This window comes from Populus alba, chromosome 11 (genome assembly GCF_005239225.2).
Source record: "Populus alba chromosome 11, ASM523922v2, whole genome shotgun sequence".
In the NCBI taxonomy this organism is placed as follows: domain Eukaryota; kingdom Viridiplantae; phylum Streptophyta; class Magnoliopsida; order Malpighiales; family Salicaceae; genus Populus; species Populus alba.
The window spans coordinates 15,485,215-15,511,637 of NC_133294.1; the positions used below are offsets into that span (position 1 = coordinate 15,485,215).

General features: G+C 31.7%; 2 protein-coding genes across 2 annotated transcripts; one reads left to right on the forward strand and one right to left on the reverse strand.

The window, feature by feature from the left end:
- Nucleotides 1-12,259: 12,259 nt before the first annotated feature.
- LOC118047524 (universal stress protein PHOS32) lies at nucleotides 12,260-16,197 on the forward strand. The gene is made up of 3 exons (XM_035056844.2): nucleotides 12,260-13,167; nucleotides 15,600-15,647; nucleotides 15,931-16,197. The coding sequence occupies exons 1-2, from the start codon at nucleotides 12,405-12,407 to the stop codon at nucleotides 15,605-15,607; spliced, it is 771 nt and encodes a 256-aa protein (XP_034912735.1). The 5' UTR covers nucleotides 12,260-12,404; the 3' UTR covers nucleotides 15,608-15,647; nucleotides 15,931-16,197.
- An 8,102-nt stretch (nucleotides 16,198-24,299) lies between these two features.
- On the reverse strand, nucleotides 24,300-25,853 carry LOC118047523 (uncharacterized). The gene is made up of 2 exons (XM_035056843.2): nucleotides 24,854-25,853; nucleotides 24,300-24,669 (listed from the first exon to the last, which is right to left on the reverse strand). Exons 1-2 carry the CDS (start codon nucleotides 25,661-25,663, stop codon nucleotides 24,538-24,540), a joined length of 942 nt encoding a protein of 313 aa, XP_034912734.1. The 5' UTR covers nucleotides 25,664-25,853; the 3' UTR covers nucleotides 24,300-24,537.
- Between the last annotated feature and the right edge of the window lie 570 nt (nucleotides 25,854-26,423).

Here is a 26,423-nt window from a genome sequence, read left to right on the forward strand (position 1 = left end):
GATTAACTTGAGTTTTTTTTTAATTTTTTTAATTGATATATATATATATTTAACTCTAAGTTAATTCTGCATCATTTTTCAAGCTTAAAATTTCAAACGAAAGCATTTGCCGTGGATGGAAGTGCCTTGCTATTCACTTTTCTGTTTATTATTATTATTATTATTATTATGTTTGGATAGATTGGAAAATAAAACTGTAGAGTCCTTTTGCTCACCACGACCAGAGTCCAGACATTTCTCTGACATAACTTGCTTTAATGTCTGAGTTTTTGTTTTGTAATGTTCTTCTTTTGGCAGTACCAGCACAACTAACAAACAGGTGATAGCGACCCTTTTTACCTCCCAAAAATCTCCATGCCCCCTGATTTCTGTCCGGCCTCCCGTAAAATCTCAAATATTGTAAGACATGTAATGTACCCTATAACTATATGCTGTAAGGACTGCCCTGACCTGACGTGCTTCTGCTCTGTTCTGCCTCTGTTATATATTTTCATATCGATCCTGTTTATCTTCTGGGACAGAAGGGTCTTTGTGGAGTTGATCATGGGTGATGATGGGAGAGGAAACACAGGGAGGAAAATGGAGGCAAATCTCAGCTCAGTATCGAGATATAAATAATTACATGCATCCTCGTGGTCCCTGTTCAGGACTTTCTTTTCGGTATAGAAAATTGTGAAGAGGGGAAGGGTTTTATCCTGAAATAGTTAGATCGTTCGCAAGCTGCAGAAAGCCAAAACCAAGAGCTGCTCTAGCTTCAGGTTTCCTTATAGCAACCAGCAGGAAACAACAACGCTCACCGCCTACACACTCTGCCCCCAAGCTCCAAGCCCCATGCAATTATGGCGTTGAAGAAAAGAACCCATAAAAGTTCTTAACCACTGTTGTTCCCATGAAACTAGAATTTACCACTTCCTGGTTCGAATACTTTCAAGCTAATAAGGAATCAAAACTAGGGTGCTTGCGAAGACGAGTACAGCTACATGTGCGAAAGGGTTAGAAAAGAGCTCTCGTTTTGGTTTTCTTTGGTCTTCTCTGAACCTGCCGAGCTTACAATTTCTTGCCAAAATCTTATCTACAAGAAAGTTGGCATTATTTTGCTCTTCCTCAAAGTGTTTCTACGTCATGATCATGGTAATTAACAAGGTACGTAATTGAATCTGTATGAATCTTAAATTAGTATGGTTTCTATACAGGAAAAAAGATCTTCATATACGAATATATGATAGGATACCAAACTGATCGAAATTGAGATGACAGCAACCTTCTGTCACGCATGATACTGGTTATGCAATTGCAATTTTTTTCCCTTTTTTTTTAGAGGTTTAGTTCAAACAAGGTGATGCTAAAAGGTCTCTGAGATACATATATAGCAAGTAAATTGTAAAAAGGAGAGACAAAGAAACAGTGAAGACTGTTACAAGTTAGTAATCTGAGTTGATTTTTTCAAACGGAATCTCTTTAACAGCTGATGATCATGTGAAAATATTCTAACCAAGCAAAATCACCACTTTTATGTCTTATAGTAATATGTCAAAAGTATTTTTATTTTTGTGTTTAAAAATTATTTTTTGAAGTTTTTGAGTGTTTTTTTTTTAAATGAATTTTTTATTATGATTTTAAATTGTTTTGATAGGCTGCTATTAAAAATAAATTCTAAAAATATATAAAAAATTTATTTTAATATATTTTTAAATAAAAAATATTTTAAAAAATAATACTTTTCAATATCAAACAGTACCAAACTTTTCAATCTTTCACACCAAATCCAAAAAAAAAAACAAGAGAGATTTGTAAAAACATTAATCATAAACTCAAGGGATATAATTTAATTGGTTAGACTTTAAGTTGATTTAATAAAGATTATTAGTTCTAGTCTCATAAACCTTAAACCCACTAAAAACTTACATGGTCGTTAATTTTAAGGCTTGTGGAACTAGTTAATATATATATATAAATTGATCTGGATACCTATATTAATTAAAAAAACAAAAACATTAACCATAACATGTAATATATAACAAGTGTAATGTGGCACTTATAATACATTATTTTGATATATTAATTTAAAATTTTTTTAGATAAAAAATAATTTTTAAAAGAAAAAAGAATTGAACGGAAGCATGAGTCCTTGTCCTGGCCGTATAACTATCTATCAATCGCACCGGTATAATTTATCTCTTCCCAGCTAGCTACGTACAAAGTACAACCTATACTAGATAGTATAAAAGACCTAGCCAGTTCCAAAAGTGGGGCCATTTGCCACGTGGAATGGGACCATAAGCAAGCAATCTTCCAAGATTCTTCTTCTTTAATAATTTTATGGTCTGATGACGTTCATGTCCATGTGATATCGTGGGCTTGATGGCCTGAAATTGTAGAGATAGCACAAGGTTCCTCTCCGTAAATGGAAAAGGAGAGAGCCCTCCTTACATGGCCAAATAAGGGTGGTTCTTCTCACTTATTAGGGCGGCGCTCCGCCCACCCTATAGCTGAGTTTCTCAAGCTTCACCAGAATCCTATCAACCTTAGGTTGTTGGTTTGGTCATGCGGTTTGGATTCCTTGAAGACATACCTTTATTCATGTTATATGAATGTTTATATCACACCTTAAGAATTGAATCCGTCCTTCCAAAGAGGCTTACGTCTATTTAAGATGGAGTGATTAATCATTATTGTTCAAAATATTTTTTATTTAAAAATATATTAAAATAATAATTATTTTATTTTTTAAAAAATAATTTTTAATAAAAAACAAATTTTAAAATTTGAGGGGACGTGGTTTGTACTGTATTTCCAAATAGACTTTAAGAGCCCGTTTTGACACCCGGTGCAATCAAATTTTCATGAAATTTTAATTTTTTTTTGTTTTAAATTATTTTTTTTAGTTTTTTAAATCGTTTTGATATGCTGATATTAAAAATAAAATTTTAAAAATAAAAAAACATTTTAAAAACTTACAACCACTATTGTCCCGAACACTGTTGTAAATTGTTCTATATCTAAGTTATTAGGTCTTTTTAAAACACGGGGCAAACCGCGTTATTTTAAATTTTAATGTTTTTAGTATAAAATTATTTTTTTAATATTTTCAGATCATTTTGATATGCTGATTTAAAAATATTTTTTTAAAATTAAAAAAAATATTATTTTAATATATTTCTAAATAAAAAACACTTTAAACCGCAAACAGAACTACAAACCCAAAAACACTCATAACCAATATGATCACGTGGGGCGGCGTTACGCTTGTGAACCTGGCTTCATGCGTGATATGTATTTGACATCTTTTTACCGCAACATTTTTGTGTGTCTAGCTAGCAAGATTCTTTAAAGTGGATTTATACAGATGTTTTCATTATGATAAAATTTCTTCATATCCCTTTAATCATAGGGCATGATATATAGGCCTGCTCTTACTTAGATACTTTCAATTAGGAGATGTAAATTATTCATTTACGAAAGATAAACATTCAATATGATTTTAGCATTCAATTGTTGAGATTGGAAGTTTCAATTTATTTTATTTACAATAATGTACATTCATGGAAAAAAACACGGATATGGTCTGTGTTTTGAAGCAATTTCTATGTACTGATCTGGAAGAATAGGGTTTATATATATAAAATAGAAATTAATAGAAAAGGATGATTATAAAAGGAATGAATCTGGCATGGGTTAATTCAGTGAAAGCTGGTCAATTAATTTGTTAATTTTTTATAAAATGATATAATTTTATTTTGTTTTTAATTTATTTTTTTCAAAATTAATTTAAAATGATTTTCTCAATTTATGAATTTATGAATCGAGGTTGGGTTTTATAACCTTAAAAAAGAAGACTAATAAAAAATTGACTTACAATATCAAGTTCTAGGTAAATATAAAGAGTTTTAGGAGAAAATAAATTAAACAAGAAAAATACATAATATTTTCTTTTAAAGAGAAAAGAACTCGTCAATATTTTCTGTACTTGTTGATGTTTCATTTATTTCTCTAGTGAACTTTGGTTTAATTATTATGGATATGATTTTGGATGGATGCAATATAATTAATTCTATTAAAAAAGAAGAAAATATTAATGTTATGTGGCAAATTAATTCATGGCAGTTATTAATTGCAGGGCATGCGTTTCTAACGATGATGATGAGATAGAGACATATTTTTTTTTTTAAAAAAATTAATCTTATAGGCCCTAAAGTATTTTGACTAATCTTATAGGCCCTAAAGTTAACGATAATATAAGCCTTTAATGATCATGAGGTTTGTGAGACTCAAACTAGTGATTTATAGAAAATAAATCTAGAATTTGAATAATTGAATTACATCCCTTAGAGTTTCATAGAGACATATTTTTTTTAATTAATGTGGGTGTTCAGGTTAGTTTGCGCGTATCTCAACTAATCTTATAAGTTTTGAAATTAATAATCAAATAAGTTTCAAATAACTATTATATTAATAATTATATGGCTTGAATTTGAAATTATAGAGAAAAAATAACAATAGATAGAAACATATTCTTCACTAGCTAGCTAGGTGTTCTAGTACTAGTTGAGGCATTTGATTTGGATTTCGATTTTTTTTTTAATTGCTCTCGAACAGTTTCTCCATGAATTTCAAAAGATATATAGGAAAATGTGGTTGATGACATATATAAATTTCATACCTTTATTTATGTTGGTGAATTAAAAAAAAAAAAAACATTGTTAAAGATAATGATTAAATTTTTGTACCATACCTAATGATGAATATTACACAATAAAAAACAAGAAAAATATAAAAAAAATTAACATTGTTCAGTAATATATTTATATTCACAGGAAAAAAAACTTTATTTCATTATATGTCAAATTAGAATTACATAATATATATTTACAATAAACCTTAGTCACCCTCAGAATATTGATATAATATCTGTCTATAAGCTACAAATTACAACATCTTCAGTAATCAAACATGAATTAAAGATACTTAAAGAAGCATTATTAATTGCTATAAAAAGTGATTATTCATTAGTTAAACTTAAACATCATCAGAAGGCAGTAAATATTGATATTTGTTCAAAAGAATATATAGTTTTACGATAATAGAAGCTAGCACATGGAGTCAGCTTTATGATATTTCCAAATATGAAGGAGGCATCATTGCAAGGCTATATCATAGGCAAACTCTGTGTATTCATGACCAAATCAAATCTTACTCTGTATGATTGCCAAAAGACTGCTCCTTTGGTGTTCTTGATCGGTGGACCAAATAAGATTTTTTAAGGACACAGCTCCGTCACCTGGCGAGTCCAAACCCTAGCCAGCTACCCCATGATCAGAAGATCGTGCCCGGTGAAGTGAAGGATAGCAGTGCAAAAACTAAAGGTGACACAAAAACAACGAACCATTTTTTTGTTTTTTCTTACAAAGGCAGTAATGGTGTTTTGCTATTTTTGACAAAACTGACATTTGGGCAGCAGCATCCACCTGTTTTGCTTGTCTTAGCATCTGCTCCACAGGATAAATACCCTTCACCTCCGACCATGCCTGATGCCAATCTGGCCAAGCTTTCTCTTATCTTAACACGTTTCAGTGGGACCATATTATTCACATAACTTTATGTTAATTCCACACTATAAATTCTTGCTTGTACTTTGTATTTTGAAATTGCATGATATATCTATCCTTATATCTTACAATTAATTAACATTTACTACAAGGAAAATCTTTACTGCAGCAATGCAATGAACGGTGAAAGCAAAGTTTTTTTTTTTTTTCTATCTTGGTATTTAAAATTTCAAATATTTTTAAAATTTATTTTTAATTTTATTCTTTAATATTAAATACACTAGATATTGAGCGCAATATTATATAAATATATTTATAAAATATTTAATTTTTTTAATATAATATGATATATATACATATTTTAATATTGATATAAAACTCACATATATAAATAATATTTATTATTTTATTATTTAATATATACATACATACATATATATATATATAAATATATTTCAAATTAATATGTGTATATATATATATATTAACTATTTTATTTTTTATTCATTAATAAATAATAGCAGATATATAATAAAAACTCAAAACTTAATAAATAATTTATAAATATTTAAATTTTGTATGATAAAATATAAACATCAAGAAATACAACTAGCTTGACTAATTTCTAATTTTCCAAGGAGTATGCATCGACTTGGGTGGCTTGTTGGATCAATTAGGGCAATGCTCTCTCTCTCTCTCTCTCTAAAATCACTACACAAATAAGACAAATGACAAACCCAGCAAACACCCATATATTACATAGACATGGCCATGTCCTTTTGGCATTTCACTCTGCTTCATACTGCTACTTCTCTTCTCTCTTGATCACTTCTCTGTAACAAAACAACAAAACACATATCCAACATTCTCTTAAACCCCAAATCCTCTCCATCATCTCCACGAGAAGCTATCTAGCTACCTAGCTCTTACTCTACTCTTTAAAAAACCAGCTTCCTTTCCTTCTCTACAGTACACTTCTCTTTGGTCTAAGCTCTCAATGTAACACGGTGCCTTTTCTCCTTAATTCTTATCTTTTAAAACCCATCATCCATTCCTAAATCTTTTTTCAACTCATTTTTTTTTTTTGCTTTGATCTTTCCTCTCCATGGCTACTCCACTTTCGCTATTTCACATGCCTAACAATGATAACAAACAAGAACCTACCCAGACCATGGCCATAAGCACCAAACCAGCTGAACCGGCAAGAAGAAGTACTGCTACTTATCAGAGCAAAAGGCCTACCACCAGCAAAAGTCAAACTCGCAAGAAACAATGCCAAAGAGGCATGGGAGTAGCTCAACTTGAAAGTTTAAGGATTCAAGAAAGATGGAAGGCTATTACAGAAGCGAACCAGAATATTGGTGCTCTCAATCTCCAACCAACCCAGCAGTTACATGATCACTACCCGTCTAATTATAATACTGATAGTAATAATCAAATGCTGCAGTATGGTACTACAGTTAACTGTGGTGTGCCAATGAGTAGTAATGGTGGTGTTTTTAATGGTTTCTTGGGTTGGGATCACCAGGGTGGTGTGGTGGTTAAGAGGGTTGATGGGTTTAATGAGAATAATAATGATGGGTTTGGGTCGGGTCAGGTTTTCCTTAACCCGTATTTGGTTGGATCAGTTCCGGTTCATCAGGTTGGGGCTCCTGCTCCTGCTCCTGTATTTGAGGCTTCGAAAGAGCTCTCTTCAATCCCAAAAGTAATGCAGCATCAGCAATACGAGCCTTCTCGTTGTGATCTTTGCTTTAAGGTTTGTGTTTTAAGGGGTTCTTGATTTTCTCGATGCTATATGCATGTTAGTCCTTTTTCTTTCCTGTTTGTTTCTTGAGAAATTTTATGAGAAGGAAAAAATTTTATAAGCAACAAGATTTTCAAGCAGTCTTGGATTAATTTTCAATTCCTTTTTAACTCTGTGTTAAAAATCATTTTTGCTATTTTAACGTCTATGGACAGATGGGTGGATTCAGTGCCAGAGCTGCAAGGAGTGCTCCCTACGCCAATCACAACCACAACAACAACAATGAGGTTATAAATCTCCTTCATCTTTCTTTCAAGTGATATATTATTTTGTAACTATGCTTCTTAACTATATTTGATCAATAGAAGAACACAAAAAAAGGGGGTAATATTATTGATTTAATTTCAATGGAAATACTAATATTCATTTGTGTTTTGATTTATTAGAGTACTATTGATTGGTTGGTAATTTAATTATGAGGGCTCTGTAGGGTACTTCAGAGGTGATGGCAGTTCACAGCAAGGGCAATAACCCATTGGGCAGAAATGTTATCATGGAATATGAGTTTTTCCCTGGAAAAAATGGTAAAAACACTTGTTTCAAGGAGATGGAATTCCCCTCTCCAGAAGCTTCAGTTGCAGTGGGTACTGGTGAAGCTTTTTGTGTTACAACTTACTCTGATTACAGTGGTTACAGTGCATCTAATGCTTCTAATTCTGTTGACTTGTCTCTGAAGCTTTCGTATTAGATTCAAAGAAACATGTCTAGTTATGGTTAATATTTTATGTTTTTTCAATATCTGTGTGATTACCCTAACCTAAACACAGCTTATAATTTCCCTCTTGTTCTTAAACTAATCAACAGCAACGCCAAAAACAGTGCTCTACATATTCTTGTTTTGCTTAATCTCTCTCTCTCTCACTCTCTCTGATCAGTACTGTCAGTTCTTTAACATTTCCATGCTTTATGATCCTGACTTGTTTCGCTTGTGATCTATGTTGTTCCTTGTGAAGAACTGAGTAACATATATAGCCCAAAAAGAATTGGGTTTTTTTTGAGGCATTTGTTCAGTACTATAACGAACATACAATTTTGCAGTGGTCATACTTTGTTGGCTTGTTCTACCTCTGCAATCAAGTGGGACAGACCACGATCTATAAATTATGATCAGGATCTTGCATATTGTTTGATATGCTTCACTTCTAACAAGTTCTATAATGTTTATAAAACTGCCATATAGAAATTTACAGCTCTTCTTTTATTTTGGGTTTGATTGCACATTTCCCCTTCAATACATTAAGAAAAATATTAAAACTTTTGTATAACCTGGTAAAAGGACCTCACAGGGAGGCTCAAAACCCTAGCAAGCATCAACTCTCTCTCTCTCTCTCTTCTCTTTATTGTTTATGCTAGAAGACAGGTGAGGGATTTCTCTTCTAGACATACCTTACATCTTTTATGTGCTGAAACACAAGGAGGGCATATCTGCTTTACTGTTTATGGGAATCAAGCAAGCTTTTAGGGTGTTCTTGAAAAAAAAGTGAAAAAGATAGATTAAAAGCAAGCTATAGAAAAACTAGCCTTCTTTCCTCCCTAACAGACACACTGTGGTCACTGCTGTGTACATATGAGGTCAGTGAGTGGCTGCTAGTGTGTACAGATACAGCTACAACACAATATATTTTACAGCAGTACAAAATCTGCAACAAGTATATAAATGTAGAGAAGGAGACTGTTAGTCTCAGTATAAGTGCTAAGTTCCTTTTGATTCGTCGATCATCAGTGATCTCCTTCTTCCTAGCTGCTGCTAATTAACCAGCTTTTCCTTTTTCTTTCTCTCCTTCTTGTTTTTTCATTTAGGGCAAAAACTCTCCTTTTCCAGTAATTACACCACCACCACCACCACCACCACCACCACCACCACCACCACCACCATTTAATTAATTTGATGGTTTCTATGTCCATTGCATGATTAATTTGGAAAAAAAAAAAAAACTTTCTGATGCTCGCTCTGATTTTTCAGCTGCACAACGCAGCTAGCATATAATGCATGAGAGAGATTTTATGTTTTTGTTGTTAGAGAATCAATGAAAGTTCAACTATGTGGATTGAGTTCAAAATATGTAAGAATCTGATTTAATCTGAGGGGAAAACAATATTTTTCTTGATTAATATGGAAATAAAGAATTAAGGTAGAGTACTTAATTTATTTATTTATTTATGATAACCTAGGAATATACTGAGATAGTCATTTTGTTTCTTCTCAGGGAGCATATTTAATGCATGTGAAGTATTAACTAAATGCGTATATAACTATATATATATATTTATTGAAAAATACTTTCATTAAACTGTCACTGATAAGAAGCCGTCACACAGTTATATGGCAGTCTTAGAATATGTTTTGGTATTATAATGTGGAATGTTTTTTTTGTTTAAAAATATATTAAAATGTATATTTTTTTAATTTTTAATTTTAGCATGTTAAAATTATTAAAAAAATCACTAAAAAATTATTAATTTAATAATTTTTCAGAACAAATATAATTTTAATTAAAATATATCTAAACACAATTGTAAACATAACCAAATAATCACTTAAATCCTATTTATTTTTACGTTTAAAAAATATTTTTAAAAATAATTAATTTTTTTATTTCAAATTAAAATGATCTGAAAAATATAAAAAAATATATTTTAAAATAAAAAATATTTTAAAAAATAATAAACTACTATACTTACAACCATCCTCCAGTAAGCTATTTGAATCCCTCATGAATCTGAAAACTCCATACTTAAGCTTTAATTTTTATTTCAGCCCACATGCTTTCTAGTCATGCCCGAAACCACTCCGGCACGTCCGCCACTTTGTTGCCGATAAAAACCTATTATGAATGTATATTTTTAGCCACCAATAAAAGGGAATTTCCAAGGCATTGTAATATTTAGCATCTTAATTATCACTTATTAATTTATATCTTCCATTGATTTTTCATTTATAAAAAACAAGAAAAACACTTTCAATTGCTGATTCTTCATTAAAGATGGCGATGAAAATCCCAACTATTATGAGTATTACTTAATAAATAATTCTTTTTGCTTGCATGACTTTGAGGCCTCGTTTTTTTTTTTTTTTTTTATGAAAACAATTCACTTTTTATCCCTCTCTTTTTTTTTAATTGACAGATTACTTTAAATCACAATTTCACTACAAACTTAATGTAAAACATTGAAGGTTGTATAGATATAACCTTGACACAATAAAAACTTTAAAATTTAGTGCTTTATTCTTTCTTCTTGCATAACCTTCGATTCCATTTGTAAAATTGCATGGACCAAGCATTCATGTTATTACAAATCATAAGTTTACATGGAACACAACTTAGCTTTAAAAAAATTTAAGATTTATTGTAAAATTCATGAGATTAGTTAAAATACAAGTAAGTTAATCTAAATATTCATATTATTCTAATAAAAAAAAAGTTTAAGACCCCTCAAGAGATAACATATCATCATCATTGTCTGAAGGAAATATTATTTTTAGGTGCAGCTGGAGTTTTCCCCCTTGTTAAAGCCTTAGCAATCAGAGTTATAATGTAAAGGGAAAATCGCAAAGCTAGAAAGTTTTTATAATAAAAACAAATTCTCTTGATAGATAAAATTTGAAAATAGAAAAATATTCTATATTTTAGATAATTTTTTTTTACAAAATATTTTTATTTTAAAATTTTATTTTTATTCTAAACTCGTTAATCTAATATAAATAAATACTAAAAATAATAAATGTTGATAAAGTCGAAAAAAATTTAGATAGAATTTAAGCTTTTTATATCGTGTCCAAAGTTAGTGATTTGATGGACTTGAATTTAGACTTTGTTTTTGGCTTGTTCAATAGCTCTTGTTTTGTATTAGGTGACTGAGTGTATTTTATACAACATTAAAAAGGAAAAACTAGCATATCATTGGTGATGAAGATGGAGCTTAGCATTAGTGGTGGAGCTCGTAATCAATTAAAGAAAAAAAGGATGCTTGTAAATGCTATCTAGTGCTATTTGTGTAGAGAAATATCATTAACTAGCTAGTGAACCAAAAGTACTATTGAAATGTGCGACTTGCTTGTTATTGGTGAGATGTGACAATATTTTTTTTAAAAATTAACTCATAATTAATAGTTATGCCATGTATATTATTAATAAATGTGCGAATAATAGACAAGTGCCATTGACAAAGAAAAAAGCACATGCTCTACGTAGAAAAAGTTGTGTGTGCACTTAAAAAAATGCATAGAGGGAGGTGCTCAGATAATATTTTGATAGTTTGGGACCTAAAATACCTGAATTGTGGCTGTTCAAGGCCAAATAACCATGATTTCTAGCTATCTCTGGGTCACAACTTAATGTTTGGAATGTTGGAGTGTACAGTGTATGTGACACCTATATGTTTTTTTTTTTTTTTATATACATATAAAAATTTAATCAAATAGTTTTATTAATAATAAATATATTTTGCAAAAATAAATTTAACATTATATATAACAAAATAATTAGCTATAAGACATATCCAATAACAAATTAAAAATCTATATATTTATGCCAGTACAAAAATTCTACGCATTTAATTTCATACATCATAATCCACTTTATTTATTTATAGAAGGTTATTGTCCTCGTCTAAGAGAATATACTCTCCCATAACTCCCACCCCCTCCCCCAACCTCATCATTTCCTCTCCATTGAAACCATCTTCTAAAAGAAATCAAGGCCTAGTGGATAGATAATCTGATGGTATAATAATATCCAGCTGGGATGGGCTTTCCTTTATTTCCAGCCCAGCCCAACCGACATACCTTTATTCCACAAATCTTTTTTCAATGGCAAACACTTTGTGTCCCTACCATTACTTTTGCTGTCCCCACCGCCCTCTCCGCCTTCCTTACTAGACCCCCGAACTTGTCACCCTCTCCCTTCTCTCTCCAAACCAAAACACAAGACAAAGACAAAACCAAAAACAAAGTCCCATCTCTCTCTCTCTAAGGAATCAGAAACTTGTTATAAAGCAAACGAAGAAAACATCTAAATCTTAAAATAAAAGCACATCAAACCTTATCAGAAGCGATGAATCCTCAACAGAAACAACAAAATCCAGTAGATCCAGACCACCCACAACTCCCAACAATCAAGATCCACCACCCTTCTTCCCCACGCCACTCTCACCACCACTCTCACCTATCCGCCGCTACTCCCACCGCTGGTGCCCGCCGCAAGATCGGCGTTGCCGTTGACCTCTCCGATGAATCTGCCTACGCTGTCAGCTGGGCTGTCGACCACTACATCCGTCCCGGGGATGCTGTCATTCTTCTCCACGTCAGCCCTACATCCGTTCTCTTCGGTGCTGACTGGGGCCCGCTCCCACTCTCCACTCCCACGCAATCGCAACTCGATCTTTTGAACAACACTAGCAAATTTAATAATGAAATTGACAGTAAAAATGAGAGTTGTGAGAAGCCGCAGCAACAGAACGAGGACGATGTGGATGCTTTCACTGCGTCGAAAGCGGCCGATCTTGCAAGGCCTTTAAAGGAAGCGCAGATCCCGTATAAGATTCATATTGTGAAAGATCATGATATGAAGGAGAGGCTGTGTCTTGAAGTTGAGAGGTTAGGGTTGAGTGCGGTTATTATGGGGAGTAGAGGGTTTGGTGCGGAGAAAAGAGGGAGTGATGAGAGATTGGGTAGTGTAAGTGATTATTGTGTCCATCACTGTGTATGTCCAGTCGTGGTTGTTAGATATCCTGAGGATAAGGATGGCGGTGTGGCTGACCTGGAGGCGGTTGTTAATGTGCCAGAGGATGTGGAGGCTGCAGAGGGAAAACCTAAAGGTTAGGATTTGTAACGTGGTTGTGAATTTTGTTATTGCGATCTTGATTTTATTTGGTTTATGATGCTATAAATCTGTTAGTGTATGCAAATGCTGGCGATGTATAGGAAGATTAGGTCGTGGAGCAATTTTCTTATTGTGAGATTCTTAGCTGTCCTCCGAAGGAAAACGTGGAGATAATTATGCACATGATTAGGATGCGTTATCTAAATGAAATGTTCTGGATTGTATCATCATTTTATAGCTAAGATGGATGTACTAGAAATGTTACATTGTGTTTTAGGTCAGAGTTCATTTTTTGAGAGATCAAAGTTGCATATAAATAGGACAGAATGGAGTAATTTTGATTTAGGATGTTGATGTTCTCGCGGGTAACTTGTGATCCTGGAATCGTTGGGAGCGTTCCTGAAATATTGCAATGATGAGGTGTTAAATAGTTGGCTTGTTTTATGAATCTGGAGCACAAAATTTGAATGGTGCCTGTAGGATAACAATCTGTGGTGATGAAAGTAGGGTTGATTTGAGTTGGAGTTGGCATCTAAAAGGTGCAGGATCTTTTGATGTTATAAAATGTAATGGGTACTGGCCTTTTCACTACTATAGAAAGCATATTCCGCTTATTTGGCTTCATTGTGGTATTCTCATGCTAATCTACATTGAGTAGTAGGAAATTTTTTACTTCAAATAGCTGATTTGATTGTTGTTTGTGTTTTGTTATTTTGTTATATGGTTGCCGTTACTGGTATTGATTATATATGATTGGAATTTTTTTCTTAATATATTATGAGATCGCTGGCACAGATTATGGTTCATGTGAATAGGACACATCATCCTAAATTTTACATCATCTGCTGAGTGAATTAGTCAAACATAGTTAAATTTATATGTAAGAGCTTACACGGCAATAGAAATTTCAGAACTACAATTATTTTCTTGTATTCTTTAGTGTTTGATGTTGTGTATAAATAGCACAAAATTTATTACTTGTGGATTTGTGAGATTTGTCTTCTCATGGGTGACGTGATGTTTACATGGCTGGATATTAGAGAATTGCTGCGATATTGCCTTGAAGATGTATTAAATAGTTGAAATGCTTTCTGAATTATAAGCATGACTTTGGACCTTTAGGTACTTGTAAAATTTGGTTAAAGATGCGGTTGATTTGTGCTAGAGATGTATATGTCATATCAGATGAAACGTGTAGCAGGCGAGAGTGTGTTGCAACTGAGAATCCTTTTGTTTTGTATTTCCACTGAGCTAGATGGTGCCTTGATATTATTGCTCTGTAGAGAAATTAAATATCAGCAAGTTATTGATGGCAACTGATAAGGCTTATTGATGACAATTAAGCACCAAAGTCATATATAATGCTTGGTGAAGCACCACTGTATCTCATTAATGCAATGTGATAAGGTTTTTTGGGCTTTGGATTGATGGCGATTTGATATTGTTGCTCTGTAGAGAAAATAAATATCAGCAAGGAATTGATGGCAATTGATAAGGCTTATCAATGACAATTAAGCACCGAAGTTCATGTATAATGCTTGGTGAAGCACCTCTGTATCTCATTAATGCAATGTGATGATGGTTTCTTGGGCTTTGGATTGATGGATAAGTTTAGTTTTTTCTTTCAATTTTGCTGGTCTTACGACAGCAGATGCAGTAGCAATATACACAATCATTCTAGTATTAGGTGTTTTAATCAGATTTATAGTATTAGTCTTTATCACTCGTTTTAAGTTTTTCTTGATTGCTTCACAGGAGAGTGTTGTTGTGACTATACTTAGGCTTTTGTTGGCCTTGCATGGCTTTTGCTGGTGCATGAACACAACAATTTGTAAATTGACTGTCTCGGAGACTGTCTTCTTCTCCTTGTTGATTCTATTTAATGATCCTCCCTTGGCTCAGGGAGGTCATAGTCTAGCTGCTCAATGGTGGTTGGAATAAGATCCATTGCTGTGATTTGCATTTTTTTTTTTACCTGTACATAATAGGTATTATAACACTTATCTGTCGTCACAATTGAGAAATTCTTTGTTTCATAGTGTCGTATTTAAAATAGCTGAAAGAAGAAAGGTAAATTGTATTTGGATCGCCGTCTTTACATTCATTTTAGATTGGATGCAACATAAAGACATTTAATCTGTTTGTTGAAGCTTCTGCACTGCTGTTATATCATATTGTTCTTTTAATGAAACTTCAGTAACTTCATCCTAATTGTTGGTAGCAAATCCTTTTATCTGAGTGATTATGTTAGCTGTGCTGTTTCTGTTCAAGAAGTGATTTCTTTGGACTGGATGCTGATGGTTGAATTGCTGTTATTGCTATTATCGCTTGGTTGTGTTTGTTTCATAAATGTTTTGGATTTTTAATGTTGGTTTTCAATACAGAAACATTTTAACTGATTTACTGTTGGTTGCTTGTGCCTGACAGATGCCTAGTTTGAACTACCTTATCGCGACTAGTTCATCTACATAGCAGGTATGCACTTTAGGCTGGAATCACGGTTTTTTTTTTTTCCTTGCATGTATCTAAGCAATCTTGTCTCGTCTTGCTCCTCCCATCCCCCCCTGCTCAGTGCATGCAACTTTTGTCTTGTTTATTTGGCCACATGTATACTATACACATGGCACTACAAGGATGGACCCCATCATTGACCTTTCCCTTTTTGTTTTGGGCGAGCATTTTCCCCTGATGTCTCTCTCTACTACACTTAGATTGTCGTGTAGATATAATTTTGATATTTGGTTGTCTGTCTTTGTAGATATAATGGAGTTGTCGCTGTCAGCAGAGATTAGGTGAAGAAGCCGAGGAGTTAATAAGATGATCTTGTTTGGGTCTCTACTGTTTTGTAATAGACAGATTGTAGAAGAATGCTCTATCTCCCGTGTGACTCTTGTCCAATGTTTCTCACATTTGAAACTTGGGAGGGAGGATTTGTAATATTTGTACGGCTGATCATTGATGTGAGGTTTCTGGATATTCATGTGGGCTTCTGGAAATGTGTTTCAATGGATTGTAATTTTCATCATTTTGGTGTTGAAGATTGCTTCTCTTTACTTCTTTTGTTCCCACTTGGGAAGTTGTTGTTTGCGTTTTATTAACGAGTTGCTTAATCATGGCTGAACCTGTAATTTGAATAAGCAACCCCCTGATATTAAAAATAAATTTTAAAAAATAAAAAAAATATTATTTTAATATATTTTTAATGAATAATCATACTTAAACTTCCTTTAAACTAAAAACACATATCTTTGTGTTTAAGGAATTGGGCCCAGGTTTTGAATCTTTTCCCAAATATAGCTGGGATCTGTGCCATTTTGTAGGCTTCACTCGCTTACTGGGCCCAAAGATCTTGATGAATGACTGGTAATGAGAGTATAACATGATTGTTATTTATTCAGGTGAGTTTTTAGAAATGTGATTGAAATTAATTTTTTTTTTTAAATTAATTTTTTTTTATTTTTTTATATTTTTTGATATACTCATATTAAAAATAAATTTTTAATAAATTATCAAATAAAAAATATTTAAAAAAACATTACCCCTTACCGGAATATGCTATTTGTGCAGCAACTTTTGGTAGTCCTTGTGGTATTTTTATCATCTAGCGCAGCACAAGATTGACGAGTTCCGCCGGGATTGGGAATAGTGACATTGTTGGACAGTTGCTGGGTTGACAGAACCGGTTGACTTAGCTTTGCTAAGTGTTTGCAATGATGGAATGTATCTCGCTAATCTTTGAAATCTTGACAGGGATTCTTGCTTCCTGGAAACTTGTCGTGTTCGTCCTAGAAACTGAGTTTAAATGAGTATCTCTTTTTGTTTAAATTGAAATTTTTTTGTTTAAATTAATATTTTTTAATGTATTTAGATTATTTTGATATGATAATATTAAAAATAAATTTTAAAAATTTTATTTTAATATATTTATAAATAAAAAATATTTTAAAAAATAACAATATTTATATTTTTAAACATGCTTGTAGATATAGAGTATGTTTGACAGGTGATAGTTGTTGTTTTTCAAATAATTTTTTGTGCTGAAATGAATGTCAATAATTTTTTTTTTTTTTTTAATACTTTTAACATCATCACTTATTAAAACAATCCAAAACATACAAATCATATTAAATTTTAATAAAAAAAATTAAATTTTTTAAAAATACGATTTCAATCATATTTTCCAAAGGGTTATATAAATCCCTCTAGTGAAAGACAGGGAGATAGTCAGTCAATCTATTAATACAAACAACGAAATCGCAGAGAAGTTCCTAAGGATTAAGGAATATAGTTCACTTTCAATGGTGGCTAAACTTTTAAGACTTTATTTCCTCACAGAGATTCCTTTTCCTACAGAGGCGACGGAAATCGTTGAAATCGTGCTTTTCGATCTTAATCTTTCTTGTTTATCTGGTATCGTATGGTCAAACTTGATGGTCCTTTGGGGACCGTTAAAAAAATTAAATCGGCTTGGTCTATACCAAGCTTGTAAAATCCGTTCCATTCTTTTCAAAATAATTTGTATATCTTGTAATTTATAATTTTATTCATAAATGTTATTTTATTGTGTTTTTTTTAAATTAAATTTTTTAATTTAATCATTCAACAATAAATTTATTGGTAATTAAACTTCACAATTTATTTTGATTTGTTTTATTTAGTTATCATGATCTTATTATTTGGATTACAAATTTAAAAAATTAATTCAGATTGACCTGAATTAATATAATATATTGTCGTCTAATGATTTTTTTTTATAAAAAAAATTATCTTGAATTTTTTTTAGTTAAACAATTTTTTACCATTCGTTTAGGTTATCTTTGGATCTGTCAAGTTTATTCAGTCATATCGGTTCAACTCTCACCTTTTTACTTGTGTTGAAATTTGAATTATATAATTTCAAGTTATTTTATTTTTAATTTAAATTGAAATTATATTTCATCATTACATAGTTTTTTGTTGTAAAAATAAAAAAACACTCATCTAAAAAGTTCAAGATTTATCAACCTTCTAGTAAAAATAGTTTCTTCTTCAATTACTCTTCGTAGGGTTTTTATTCCAATTGTTTCTTCCTTCATTTAGTTTTATATTGTTTAATATTTTATTTTTCATTTATTAAAAGTTTGCTTTTTTATCTGTTATACACGTGATTTTTAATTATTTTTTTAAATATATCTATCAACAAAAATATAATAAAAAGGATATAAATCCAAACACGCAACAATTCAACTATCACAATAAAAAAACTAATCTTCGGGTGATGTCACAGAGCAATTGATTAGGGAGTTTATTTTAATTCTTTTCTTTGCTGTGCACATGATTCTCAAGTGCTTTCAACATATTCATTAACATATTCTAAAAATCTAAACGAGTATATATATATAGAAAATGCAAGGAGATTTTTTTCTTCAATAATTGAGTTTTTTTTAATTATTATTATTTACATAATGGCCTTGAATCGGTCTATAAAATTCATAGGTAGAATGCATTATGCATCATATTGTAGGACAATATACCTTGCTTCCTCGACTCAACTTGATGGGATGGGCCACATGCTCTAATTTGTCCTTCTTGTTAAGATAAAATCTTCATTAAATATAATTAGTACTTTAATCTTATTCAAGCGAGATAAAATAATAAGTATAAAGATTATTTTTTAAAATATTTTTTTATTTTAAAATATTTTTTTATTTTTTTATTTTTTAAAAAATTATTTTTATATTAATATATTAAAATCATTTGAAAACATTAAAAAAATATTAATTTAAAACAATATATAAAATAAAAAATTTTTTTTTAATTTGTTTTAAAAGTATTTTCAAAATGCAGTGTCACATATTTTTTTAAGTAAAACCTAAATGTTAGCTTGCATCCACTGCAATGGAGATAAGAAATCAAAGCCCTTTATTAAGTAAAGCATATTTATCACCAAAACCATAGAGACCCACAACAAATGGATTTCTTTTTACTTATTTTATGCTATAGATTTAGTAGGGTTTTGCTTTCTATAAACCATACAACACACTCTCTTTCCTTTTGTAGCCAATACTCATTGCTCACTGGCACCAAAACGACAAGTTGTCTACTGCAAATACACATGGCACCCTCAGAACCACATTTGAAGTTTCTCCTTTCTAGGTATCTTGCTAATATGTTGAAATTTTGAAAGGGATTTTAGCGTGATGGAAACTTGTCCTGTTCGTGCTAGAAACTTAGTTTAATGAGTGTCTTTTTTAAAGTTATTGCTTTGCTTTTGTTTTCAGAGATTTTGGTGTCTTGCAAGGCCTTCAAAAAACTTGTAAATTATCAATTATAAAAAAAATCTAAGCCCCCAGTCTTTCACTATAGATTGTGAGGGAAAGCACGGTTTATTATTTGAACAGTTTTTTTTTTTTTTTTTTTTCTATAAGCTTTTACACTTTGATCTCTCAAAATATTCTGGAGCAAGGTTTATTTTTGGTTCGGCAGAGCATAACTCAATTTAATTAAGATAATTAAAGTTTCATGGACCAAATTTGAGGCTTAACAAAATGTTCCCCCCCCCCCCCCCCAACATTAGGGACTGATTTTTGGGGAAGTTTATGTTCCTTTTTTAATTTTAGCCCCTCAACTTTTTTTTTTCTTTTAATTTGATTTTTTTGCACTGATTTTATTTGGTGATATGACTTAATAGTTTGTTTTTGTTGCCTTGATACTAGAATCTTGTATTATCGAGGGAAATCTCTTGTGCTCAGTTGATACTTTTTTTTTCAAAATAAAACAAAATTATGATAATTTAAAACATGTATGTATTAAGGAATGAAAATAAAAAATAAAAAATATGGGGTATGTGATAAACAGACAAGGCTTATATATTGGTGTGTGTAATGCATATACCAATATACAAGAGACAACTACTATGTTTAGGTGATACGTGAGGTGTCACTTGACAACCAAACAATGATTTCCGTAGTGGTATTTCAAAGTGGCTTGCAATACTCTTCTTGATGTCCAACACGTGCCAACATGAGTGATTGCAGGGACCCAATAATTTTTTTTTTTCTTCTCCTCCCTCTTTTCCTTAAGATTCATGTTAGTCTGTTAAAATTGAAAGGTGTATTGACATTTTATTTTGTATCAAATTCGATCCTCATCTTTTTTATTGTTATTTATTTTTTTTTGAATCCTTCTTGTATTGATTTTTTTTTTAATTTGATCCCTCGATTTTTTTTTTTATATCAAGTTTGGCCTTCATTGTTTATATTGCTATTTGTTTTTAATCCTTTTTTTATTTGACTTTTTTTTCAATTTTTCCTCTAGCATTTGATTTCAGATTATTTTTATATCAAATTCGATTCTTATTTTTTTTATATATTTTTTTATCCTTTTTTAATTAGCTATTTTTTTAATTTCACCTCTTAATATTTTGTTGATTGAAAATTTAGCTTTGTGATTCTTTTTAGGTTTACCTTTTATAGAGCTAGTCCCGAACTTATGACTTAGGATCACGAGTTTTGAAATCCCATGAAATCAAGTGTAGCCGTGTAGAGAAGATTAAAAAAAGAATAAACATTTAAGCTAAGGATTTGGGAGAGGGATTTAGAGAGGGAAAGTAAGGGTTTTAAAGAGGGAAGAATAAGAATTCAAAGGAGAAAGAAGGAGAGTGTCAATAACCTTAACTGGTTGCATTTCAAAATTCAAATTATCATTAGAAAATAATAAGAATTCATTCAATTGAACCTTTACCCATTCATTATTTACCCATATTATCATCATTCATCCATACTTTCCACAATCCTAACACTTTAACATAGAAATCCTAACATACCTCTACACTAAACATTTCAATAATTCATTCTACATAAAACCACACAAAATAACTAGTTTGCAAGAGTTTATTACCTTTCAATCTAAAGAAAATGAAAGGTTAAAAAGCTTAGGAAATATTTTTTTTTATCACTTCTCTTCCTCCCCTCTTTTACCTCTCAAAACCATGCCTTTCTTAAAAAAACAACGCTTGAATTTTTCAATTTTCCTTGCCCAAATCTTCTTCTAACACCCTTTGATCACTTAATCTAGTTTTCTTTTATGTTTTTAGGATGCAATTTCAAGGTTTTTTCATAGGTTTTTCTCTCATCTTCCCTTTGTCATTTGGCCGACCATTTATGTCCTTGTAATCACTATTCATCTATTTATAATTTCAATTTCATTCATTACATAATAAGTCAAAGTTTTTTTATTTGCACTTTAGACCCCACATGCTTCCTTTCATTTAACTTAATGCTAACTTGGTTAACTTATAGTTTTTTTTTTTTTTACTGAGGCTTTACACTAGTATATATGTCAATTTTTAGAGCTTCACTCCACAAAAATAACAGGAGATTAGAGTTACTAACTATACTCCTCACCAATCCATTGATGTTTGAGTTTATCCTTTCAATCACACAATTTTAAGATGGCAAGCCTGGCATTGTGTATTGTGCCACAATACCTTGTTCCTTAAAAAAACTTTTAAATAGACTTAACAATTGTCTTTTTTCAGTATACATGCCAAAGTACTCATCATTTTTATCTAACATCATAATCTTAATTTATTTGCCTAATTGTTTCTCTATTTATGCTTTATAGACTTAAAAGCATCTCATGCTTTACTTTTATCATAAGAAAAATAGAGATACATATATCATGTATAATCCTTAACAAAGATAATGAAATATCTTCATCCATTAAAACACACATCACAAACACCTGAAAATATCAATATGTATAATATCTAAAACATCAAAAGTCATCTTATCGCTTTTTTGAACTTGTTTGTTTGCTTTTCTTTAATGTAATGTACATAAATACTAAAATGAGTAAAGTCAAGAGCCTCAAGGGCTATATTTACAAATATCTTAATTCTATCAATGAAGATAGGACCTAATCTTTTATGCCATAACATAGAGGATCTATCATTTATAACTCTAAGCTTAATGCCAATATTATTACCATGCATAATCATTAGGCTACAATTAAATGTATGATTCAAATGATGTTTGAATAATCCATCATTCATATTACCTTTGCCAATAAAAACATTATCTTTATACAAATGAAAGGACTTACCGATGAATTTGAAACTGAAGGTGGGTAAAAGTCTTGAAACTGAAATAAGGTTTCTCAACATAAAAAGGTTATTTCAAGGTTTAAGATAAAAGTCAGAACTAAAGACAAGTTTGTAGGTCTTAATTGCCTTTACACATGAAGCCATCTTGTTTCTTGAATAGATTACACATTAACTTTTTATTGGTTTTCTTAGGTTTAAGAAGCCTCGCATTGTATTGACAATATAAATTATAGAATTAAAATTAATCCAACAACTGCTATGAGCAATATGAATGTTATTAAATTCAAAACACTCTAAAAAGATGGGATTACCTTTTTATCCCCAAAAAAATGTATGAATTTAGGACAAGTATTTGATACTTGTCCATTCTTCTTGCAAAAAAAAAAGCTTTTAACATTGCCACACATACTTGTCCTTTTTTTTTTTTATGCAAAAGAAGCATTTAACATTGCCCTTATTTACTTGATTTAGAGATTTTTTTTCCTTTTCTTATATAGATGGTTTCTTTTTATGAGTCGTTAAATACACACTTCAATCCTTTTTTTAATTCATCATTTTTTTTTCCACACATCTGATCACAAGTTTATTTATTAATTATTTTTTATTATGTGTGTTGTAAGAAATCTTGAAGGATTCATATTCATATGAGTAGGAGTAAAAAATAAAATAAACTAGAAATGACTTAGAAAACTTAATCTCCAATTATTTAAATCTAGCAACTATGTCCCTAGCAAAGCAAAACCTATATATTAATTCTCTTCAAAGTAACCACTCAACACCAAAATATCTGCCACAGTAACGAAGATAAGCAATCAAAGTTTGTGCAATCAACATCACAGTTGAAATCAAATCCCTTTATAAATAAAGCAAATTTATCACCAAAACCATATAGACCAAAAGCAAGTGGATTTCTTTTTACTTATTTTATGATAAATTTAATGGGATTTGTTTTATATCAACCATACCACACTCTTTTCCCATCCGTGACCAATCTTCATTGCTTGCTGCCACCAAAACCACAAGCTGTTAGCTTCAACTTCATCTGGGTCCACTCAGTCCCACTTAGAACTTTCTTTTTTCTGGGCATCTTCCCTTGTTCGTGTTCATTTCATCTATCTATAATGTCATATCATTTATATTCAAAGAGGGCAGCTATGTCAGTATGGACTCTACCAGTTGATATGTGACAGTTAACCTTATTTACTAGCCATGTAACAATATGTGGTCGAAAGGAAAGGAAGTCCACAGTATAGGCGAGACTTTAGGTCATCGATATATCCCATATTATGTTATTTTTGTAACTTGAAAGTTCATATGAATCTGAAACATGTTTTTCTTAAAGAATACAAAAGATTAACTAAGCTTTTACAGGGAGACCAAAGTGTTACTAGTATTTACATCTACCCTACCACCCACCTTAGTCAATAATCAGCATTACCCCTCTGTATGCGGTTAGAACTCGAGGCTTGAATTCAAGAATCAGGGATGAACCTTTTTTTTTTCTTTTATCTACAGTGAAGAGTAATGTATTATTGAAACAAGAGTAGCTGTTGTATTATTGAAACAAGAGTAGCTATAATAATAGGTTTGCTTTCTATGTGGTCTCAGGTTTGAGCTCTAGGTTGCTCATATGATGGCCATTGAGGCTTACATGGTAGTTAATTTTAGGGTCCGTTGGATTAGTTGAGGTGCGTGCAAGCTGACCCGGACACCCACGCTAAAAAAAAAAAAAAAAAAAGAAAGTAGGTGTAACAATGGGGAATGGCAAATCAACTATCATTTCCACACCAAATAAAATTCGTAACCCACTCTTTCATAATTGACCATTAGCAACTTGAGGATGTTTTTACAGGCACATATACACTTTTTCCATGGTGAGAAAAACAATAATGAAAATAGCATAAAGTAAATAATCAAATAAAACGACCAAATTCTATACACACCCGGCCTTGGATCGATCACCGAGTCTTAAAACTATGATTTTATGTACAAACTATGCAAATAGAAAAAGAAAAAGAAAGAAAGAAAGAAAGAAAGCAAGCTTGTGTCAGCAACAGAAAATGACATAATAATTAATTATGATTCAAAAACTATGACAAAACGTATGGTTATTAATTAATCGTAAGAGGAAAGTTAGTTGGGACTGAAATCAAAGGCTCTGATCTCTACTCAAATCTGCAGATCCCAAGAATAGGAGCAGACGCGTTTTCCCCATTCGTGACCATGTTCTCTTTGCAGTCTCTTATTGGTGTCTATAATAGCCTTTGATCTTGACCCTGCTTAACTATCTTCCTCAACATTAACACTTGTTCTTGCTTTCTTCCATGGCCTCAATGAATTCAAAGAATTCCCGTCCTCATTGCTCAATCTTCCACCTCCTATAGTATGAGAAGAGGAACATCCAATTTCATCCTGCATTCATCGATATTAAATTTATTAAACAAACCAAAGCTTGTAACCTAAGAGGGTAAAAAAAGAAAAGGAAGAAAAAAAACTCAGTATTTCCTAAGAAGCACCAATTCTTTAAATAATTTGCCTCTAAAATTTAATACCAAAGCTAAACACAAGAAAAAGATCAAAGAAGAAAGAGACTAACATCAGAATCAAGATCAACATTACTCTCTCGCATCCGTTTCAAGAATCCATTTCTACCAGCACAAGAAGTCTCCTCTTCACTACTAGAACTAGCCACAGGTGGCACAGGTGATGGCGACGACGACGCAGTAGGACCTGACCATGGCACCACCTGGTTGTCTCCATCCTCATCTTCTTCCCCCTCATCTTCTTCCCCCTCATCCTCATCAGTATCATCGTCGTCATCAGATTGTTGATCATTTTCAGACTCATCCAAATCATTTCCTCCTCCTTGACTTTCTTGATCACTAGCCATGACGTTTTCAGATTGGAAATGTCGTTTATTTTTAGGAATAGCAAAACAAGATTCACATACGGAAACAGTAGGAGCAAATTTAGACCCCGAGGCTTTCCAAGGAGTCGGAGACTGACAGACTTGACAAAGAAGGGTTCTACAATGTTTAGCAACAAGAAAGTTGGCAGTGTGCACTTTCTCATCACAATCCCAACATAAACTAGCTTCGTCTGATTCACAATACATTCTTGCTGAACTCCCACAAAGCTCACAACCTTTCACTCTCTCTTCTGTTTCTTTTGTCTTGTTAGGGATAGTAAAACAAGATTCACATATGGATACAGTAGGAGCAAATTTAGACACCGAGGCTTTCCAAGGAGTTGGAGATTGACAGACTTGACAAAGAAGGGTTCTACAGTGTTTAGCAACAAGAAAGTTCGCAGAGTGTACTTTCTCATCACAATCCCAACACAAACTAGCTTCGTCTGATTCACAGAACATTCTTGCTGAACTCCCACAAAGCTCACAACCTTTCATTCTCTCTTCTGTTTTGTTTTGTTTTGTTGGGTTTGGTGAGGAACGGGGTTTTGAGAGAGGAGAGGAGAGGAGAGGAAGGATAGGTGGACAAGTTATCGTGAATAATGGAAAAACTACCCCTAATTTCTCGCATTTATTTATTTGATTTTTTTTATTTTTTTTTGCGAGGGATGTTTTGGGAAGTTCAGGATTGTTGTGAGAAAAGATTTCACCGTTTCAGACTTCCTACGATTCCATTGAGGAAGAGGGAGAGAAGGGAGGGTTTGGTTTTGCTTACTGGTTCGTGAAATTTCCTGGAACCATCCATTCTTTCAAATTAAAAGCATTTTAGAATTATGGTTAGGTTATTTTTTAAAACATTTTTTTATTTAAAAATATGTATAAAAAATATTTTTTATTTTAAAAAAATTTATTTTTAATTATAGCATATCAAAAGAATTAAATTTATTTTTGACCTGTCACTTTATTTGAGTTATGTTTTATATTAAATTTGGTGGTAATTATTCAATCAAACTAGTAAATTAAAAAGGTCAAAATTAAGGGGTTACCTCATGACCCAATTATCCATATCAAAAATGCAGGTAAAATCATTTTTTTGAAAATATTTTTTAAAAACAACACCATTTTAAATTAATCTCCTCAATTTATAACCCCCTTGTAAACCAAATCATGTACGGAATTGGGTTTTATAAATGTAGCTGAGGGAGTATAGAGAACGGATGAGACATCTTAAGTGCTTGTTTTTCAGTGGGGGAGGTTA